Below are 8,104 nucleotides of genomic sequence, written 5' to 3'. Positions count from 1 at the left end.
GAAATATAATAAGTAAATTGTTAGTTAAACAAATTACTTTGTGTTTTGGTATAATCTGCGCTTAAAATAATAAAAAAATGAAAATCTGTGGTCCAAAGTTGTCACTCTGTGGCTTAATCATTTCTGTATGGGGAATCATACAATTGGTATGTATAACAGAAAAACATATAAATAATAAATATTTAAAATTTTTTCTTTATTTTAAATTGTGCTTATATAGGTGCTTATGGGTTTATTCTTCTACATACACAGTGTTGCACTAATTGAGGATTTGCCCTTGGAAGAAGAATACAAGACACTTGAGGAGTTCTATGATGCCGCAAATACTGCTTACAGTCAGGTTAGCTTAGAAAACTTAAAATTGGTTCAACATTAGAAGTGGAAGTCTTAGTTTATTAATAATGAATGAAAAGTTGAGTACACGCCTTTTTAATTAGAACCGTCATTGGCAAACACCAAAATATTGAAATAAATTTTAACAACAAAGAAAGCACAATAATTCGTAACAACCGTATCTTTCACTAAAGATTTGTGCTTTACGGTTAGGTTAAATAAGCTTATTAATTTAATAGAAATTATAAATTGTTTAATTAAAGTGGTGATACAGTTCTGTTTATTTCATATTACTACACTATCAGTGCTGAGGTAATTGGAACCAAAAGACAGTAGTATCTTTTTTGATTTATTTCGACTTTAGTATTATTTATAATTTAATGAATTTTCATATATTGTATATTACATATAGAAGAAAATATAATTGTTGTTAGAGGCATAATAGATTTCATCCGAATTATCAGACTGCCTAAAAAAATACCATATTAAATGCAAATTGTCCTGCAATTGTTAAAAAAATTCATAGAGTAACTCTATCTGACTTTCATTGATTCGTTTGCAGTGTAAACTTCTAAACAAAGTAATGTGGTTAGGTATACCAATTACCTTAGTGTGTCCAGATTTGATTTCCATCAGGGAAATCTCATAACGATCACAAAACGATTACATGGGTGGGGTGGTGGATGGGTAGTGGTTGAAGGTAATGGAGGGGAGCACCATAGACCACCATTGCTATTTGTGATCCTAATTATTTCTATTACGTTTTATTTATTTATATTTAAATGCAAGCTCATAAACCTATATATTTCTAATATAGCATAACTGATAATTTTTGCTATCTGTATTTTTCATATTTTGTTTTTATAGTTTTGTATTTATCTTTTCTATATGAATACTTTTAATACTTATTATTGCTATTGATATCTTACAATGCGATTGACAAACTATTATTAACTACACTACACGATTGTAAAATTGGTTAGTTGTGGCTTATCAATTGGAATAGTCTTGTATTATATTGACATAGTACACACAAAGTTAGATGCTACTGACTGGTCGTGCATGATTATCACTTTTATAGAGCATATAAGCTTTTGTTTTTTAAAAAAATTAAAAAAAATTATTTTAGACATATCCGTTTTTACTATAAAATATGTTCATAGTACATAGTATATATCTTTATACCTATTGCTATAATCAGCGTTCCGAATGTATTAGTCTATTTAGTCCAGATTACTATCTCAACCTTTGTTAGTGTCGTATTTGATGTCTGAAATCTTTTCTGGATGATTTATTGCAGTGTTCTGCAATAAAACGTGATTGAATTCGAAGTATTTATGACATTTTGAAGTATTTATGATTTTTTCACAGTTAGTTATTATTTAAATTATAACAATAATAACAATAATTATATATATTGCAACTAAAAACATCAAACTAAATATTAAAACGAATATTTTTTAAGCTATTAGCCCTAAAAACTTATAGCTTAGATATAGATATGCTATAGAACTTGGTCTACTTTATAATGATCGTGGCTGTGGCTTTGATCAGGTAGAAGAATCCGTGTTTAGTTTACTTGTCAATGCCCACTTTTGGTCAAAAAATATCAAAAATGACTTGGTCTTCCTTGTAATGATTTTTTAGTGGTAGTGGCTCTAATCAGAAAGAGAAATCGCTATTTTGCCTACTTGTCAATGCCCATTTTTGGACAATAGTATTTTAAAAATGTTTGAAGACGTCTAACTAGATTGGTTTATGGGTCGTGCGTACCAGCATTATTTGCATGCTAAGTTCAGATGGGGTTTTTGTTGTTTTTTTGGGAGTGTTAAGTGGTATCGGGTCGTTCAAAAAGACGAGTACTTCTTGGGCGTAGATCCGACTGTTTTCAAATCGCATAATATTAGCTTCCTATGTGTTTATTTCAAAAAGTGATATGCATAATAAACTTAGAATTCATATAAAATATTAATGAGGTAAAAATATAACGAATTGTAGGACTTCCGTATATAATATTAAAGCATTTTCTTTTGTTTTTTTACATGCTATATTTTCAAATAACTTAAAAAAATTCATTTATTTTAGAACGCCTACAATTGTTGGATAGCCGCCTGCATCTATGTGCTAACATTATTACTATCAGCACAACAATTCTACGTCAATAGCCGAGTAACAGCTAACTAAGCAAGCACACAGAATTGAAGTTTTAACAAGACAGATATCATCAACTAAAATGGGAACTTCTTTATCTGTTCCCATAATGGTCTTCAATTAAGATTATGTTTAAAAACTTCACTTTCAAACCAATCACTTTAAAAACAATCGCCATTATGTTTATCATTTTATTGTAAAATTTTGATTTAAACATGGAATATATTTGTTAAAATTTTTTTTCTAAACTATTTTGCGACTATCACTTTTTGCCAAATATAACATAAAATGTATAGATAATAATATTATTTGTAAAACTAATGTGTTTATCTCTTAATTTATATATATTCTTTTTTTCTCTCTTAAATACTTCACTGTTGTACAAAAATGAAAAGAAAGTGAACAAATTTTGCAGCGCTAACATTCCAATAGTCGTCAATTCTATAAAAACTCTTCAATCTTAATTTCTTCTGGTTTGTTTTTTAAGTATTTTTGCTTTGCAAATCAAAAATAAAAGTATTTCAATTATATTTATAAATTCTGTTTTTTTTTAAATTTTTTTTTTGTTACAATATATAATTATGTTTTGTGAAATATAATAATGAGCATTATTCGCTCATCTGCAAGTGTTCATGTTAATTAAACACAATTTGTAAAAATTATTAAATATTAAACTAATTATGAACAGTTCTGATAATATCGAATTGATTCTGTGTTACTCAATGTGTAGTCATTTATATATAACAGTTTATTTTTAATTATGAACTATAATGAAATTTAAATATTAATTTAGAACAGCAAAATCATGTAGTTATTATATCCTTAAATTGAGATAAATTGAACAAAAACTATATATGAACATTTATCTATGATAGAACAACAATATAAATAACAACTCATCTATGCTTGTGTGTGTGTATATATGACGCAGTATTTTACGTAAATCTATCTGAATGATTGTACATATCCTATCTGGGTATTATATATATATAGAATGATTTCAAATAGTTTTTGTTTAATTTTTCATCTTTACTCTATTTGAAGTTTAAAACTTTTATTCAGTAAAATATACTTTGAATTGTTTATGTAATATATGTGTATTTGTAAAAATCATTATCAGCTACTGATGTGTTAATTAAATCAATAAATATCTACAAAAAAATTTATAAAATGTTTGTATAGCTAGATTGTGACATTGTTGAACTTCTAACAATGGAACCTTTAATTTTGATATAAGTAACTTATTGCTTCATTATAGCATACGCCGCATGTGGGGTGTATCTTAAAGTTGGGTGTGTTTGATACAAATTTCAATAATAAAATGAATAACATTTTTTTATTAAATGGAATTTATTGAAACATTTCATTATTCTATACATAGTTCTATATGAATCTCTTCTAACATTGTTGTCAATATTTGGTACAATAGGACTCTTGGCCGCAGTACCGATTGTTGGGTGAATTCTCGATACTAGTTTTATTTAAAAAACCTTGATGACAATAGAAATTCAAATTAAAAACAGTGCTTAAGCGCCGGAGACTCTAAGACAGAAATCGGCAAAATATTCGACGGCCGTGTATTATTGTATTACGAATAAATAAAGCGACAAATAATAGAATATTTAATAAATTGATATAATTGTATGCCGTATGGTCAGTCGAAAGTTCAATTAATTAAACATAATAAAAAATGGTTTGTTGTTGTAATTTTACTACTGTTTGATAAAAAAACTTTTTATTGGAAACACAATAGTTTATATTAAGAATTTAGTTTATTTGGTCGAAATTGACGTCAATCATTAATTTAATATAAATATAATTATATTTAATACAAAATATTTAATATAAACTAATATAATTTTAATAATAACCATATAAAATCTAATTATCTTCGTTATATTTGTTTTTCAATTATTCTTGTAATAATAACTCAACACAAATCCTAGAAATCCGTTAAATATAAATTCCTTGAATATTCCAGGAATTAATAAATTTTTTTCTACATAATTTTTAAATAAAAAAATAGTGTTAAAGTATGAAGTTTTTTGCTTTGTACAGGCGCCCAAATTTTTTACCTGTGCCGTGTACATATACAAAACAAACAATCACAAAAATTGAAAGATTGAATTTCCGATCTCTCCTGAAAGAAAATGAGTGCCAGATGAAAAGCCATATGTAAGCGGATTCTCTATTCTGGGGACCTTACTCTATAGCTTAACAGCAACCAAAGACTACTTATGTATCCATTATATCCATTAAATCATATATGGGAAAAAGTCAAATGGGGTTACTTTATATTTATAGAGGTTGCTAAAATGGCATCTTTTTATCTTCTTAGATCGTCTAATGTCTTCCAAGTATAAATCTTTACTATCAAGTACGCAGGCCGATTGATTTGAGAAGAGACTACACAATCAATAGGTTATCAATAGGTTGTAATCTACGACGGTAGAATCGTAGTCTAACTGCAGTTCAAACCAAGCAGTGTAAATCAAACAGTTCAGAACTTAACTGAGTTTAAAAATTTTATTTAATAGGTTTCAGAGGTTGCAGAAAAATAAGAAATAGAAACAACTGAACACTGCTTCGGCTAATACCCGGGCCTGGTAAAGTGGAGACATTTTACTATGGGAATAAAGAAACACTGGCCGCATATTTCTAATGAGGAATTTCAAAAATGATCGTACAAAGTTTTCAACAAGTTTTCTAACCTGGCCTCACTAAAATCAATCAATTTAGTTAGTTATTTAATAGTATATAGCATAGAACTTAGGAGTGTTTTATTGTAAAACAAAATTCATTTTTTGTGATGATGAAACGCACGTAACGGAATAACTGTAAATCCATTTTTATATTTTTTTTTCTAAATTTGGTTGCAAATTATTTTCGTTTACATTTTGAAGTCCAATAAATAGTTTAAAAAAATTAATTTTCGTACATTTGTTTTGAAAAAGCGTTAAAAATATATAAAAATATCTAATATCTAATGCAATAATATCTTTGCAATTTTACAAGATAACTTAATATTTTTATGAAATTTGAGTTTCTTGTTCCAAAATTATATACATTAAACACATATATGTGTTTAATATATTATATTTTAACTTCAGGAAATAATCAACAAATTTTAGAGTTTGCTGTTGAAAGTTGAAAACTGTACCTAAGTTTCCTATTCTCAAGGGTGTTGCGGTACGCTTGAAAATCAATTTTCATCAAAACTTTCTTCACATTTTTTTTCCATACAATTCAGTGCCACCTTAATGTATATACATATATTCAAAAAAAGGGTTTGAACTGCTTGTGTCTACCTGAGTTCTAAAGTAAATAAAAAAAAATTTGAAGTTCATGAAATATTTCTAATTTAAGAGATCTGCTCAAGGTCTATTCTAAATTCGTGCATAAAATATGTATAAAAAGATTAGATTGGAATGATTTTCAACATTAGTTATCTTAATTCAATTGAGTACACATCGATACAGAGTTTTTAACATTTTTACATGAGTAACAATGGAACTTAATAATTCCCGTCAAGATCATAACTTATTAAGTAACATACCAGCTAATCAAATGCAAAAACGTTGCAGAGAATTAACTGTTGAAATTCAATATAGAGAAGTAATCGAACAAAAACGAAGAATAACCAATTACCATCATAGGAAAAAATTAGGATATGTAAATGATTTGAGACCTGTTATGATAATGGAAAAATATGCTCAAATAAAACAGCAGCCAACTGATTCTAAAACGGATATTATTGACGAAACAATAAACCATCAAACGGAACCAAATATTTCAATGAAGTCTGCTGTTAGCGATCGTAGACAGTCCGTAATATGTAAACCAATAATGGAACAGTCTGCTCAGATAATGAATAATATTGATGAAAACGTGAATCCACAAACGCCACGAAATTCTTCAGTGAAACTAGTTGGCGATCGTGATCAATCCGTAATACGTGAACCAATAATGAAACAGTATACTCAAATAAAAAAGGAAAATATGGACAAAACACTGAATCCTCAAATGGCACAAACTTCTTTGATAAATCCAGTTGTAGCCGATCGTGAGCAATCCGTAATACCAAAAACAATAATGGAACAGTATGCTCAAATAAGAAAGGAAATTATTCAAAACAAAGCTGATAAAACAGTGAATTCTCAAATTACGTCAAAAACTTTATTGAAACCTGGTGTTAACGATCGTGAGCAGTCCGTAATACGTGAACCAATAATGAAACAATCTACTCAAACAATACAGAAAAATATGGATCAAGAATCAAGAAAGGAATTTATTCAAAACCAAGTTGATAAAACAGTGAATTCGGAAATTACGTCAAATACTTTATTGAAACCTGGTGTTAACGATCGTGAGCAGTCCGTAATATGTAAACCAATTATGAAACAATCTACTCTAACAATACAGAAAAATATGGATCAAGAATCAAGAAAGGAATTTATTCAAAACCAAGTTGATAAAACAGTGAATTCGGAAATTACGTCAAATACTTTATTGAAACCTGGTGTTAACGATCGTGAGCAGTCCGTAATATATAAACCAATTATGAAACAATCTACTCAAACAATACCGAAAAGTATGGATCCGCAAATGGCACAAATTCCTCTGATGAAACCCATTGTTGCTGATCGTTGTCGTTGCTCCGCAATACCAAAAATATTGATTGAACAGTATGCTCAAATAAGAAAGGGACTTATTGCAAACAAGGTTGATATTCCCAATATTTTACTGAATTGTCGTTCAATTTTAACCAATTTCCAACCGGTCATTGGTAATCGTGTGCAATCCGTAATATGTAGACCAATAATGCAAAATTCAATTCAAATAAGAAAGGGAGCTGTTGATAAAATAGTGAATAGTGAGCGTGAGCGGTCTGTTATATGTGAACCAATAAAGAACTTACTTGTTCAAGTAAAGACGGAAGCTATTGTTACAAACCGTGAGCAGTCTGTAATACCGAAAATAATAATGAAACAGTATGCACAACAAAGAAAACGATTTAATGCAAATAATATTGAGAACACAATTAAACTTCACGTGGAGGATGAAAAACCGTCGTGTTCAAAAGGAAATGGTAAAAGAAAGCGAGATATTCAAAATGCAAGTCCTCATCCAAATAAAAAAAGAGCAGTCTCTGAAGATAATAAAGAAAACGTTAAGAAGTTAGAGAGACATCAAACGGATTCAGTTGCAAAAAGATTGCGTTCAAGTTTTCAAAATATGGTTGCTGCTTCGAAATTGATGAAACCGAAACGAAGTAGACCGATAACGATGGATCCTGTACTAAAGGAAATTTTGAGGAAAGCCGCTGATGAAAAATCGAATACAAAAATATATCCGTGCTCAAAAGATCAAACAGATTCAGTTGCAAAAAGGTTGCGTTCAAATTTTAAAAATATGGTTGCTGCTTCGAAATTGATGAAACCTGAAGAAGCTAAACCCATAACGAGGAAAGCAGCTGATAAAAAATCTAATTTAAAGATATATCATTGTCCAAGAGATTCTAAAAGAAGAGGGACTAAAAGACAGTTTAATAAAAAATAACTGAACCAACATTATTATTGAATATTTTACTATTCCACTATACTTAAAGAAAATTTAATTT

The 8,104-nt window shown here is 28.6% G+C and overlaps 1 protein-coding gene across 1 annotated transcript; it reads left to right on the top strand.

The window, feature by feature from the left end:
* LOC119678413 (ribonuclease kappa) lies at positions 1-2,806 on the top strand (the record flags this gene model as incomplete). Its single annotated transcript, XM_038090229.1, is given in 3 exon segments — positions 1-146; positions 221-340; positions 2,419-2,806. Coding segments are annotated over 3 exon segments (288 nt in total). The 3' UTR covers positions 2,518-2,806.
* Between the last annotated feature and the right edge of the window lie 5,298 nt (positions 2,807-8,104).

The sequence above is a fragment of the Teleopsis dalmanni genome, chromosome 2, assembly GCF_002237135.1.
Source record: "Teleopsis dalmanni isolate 2A chromosome 2, ASM223713v2, whole genome shotgun sequence".
In the NCBI taxonomy this organism is placed as follows: domain Eukaryota; kingdom Metazoa; phylum Arthropoda; class Insecta; order Diptera; family Diopsidae; genus Teleopsis; species Teleopsis dalmanni.
Note: the sequence above shows the minus strand (reverse complement) of the source record. Positions and strands in the feature narration are given on the sequence as shown.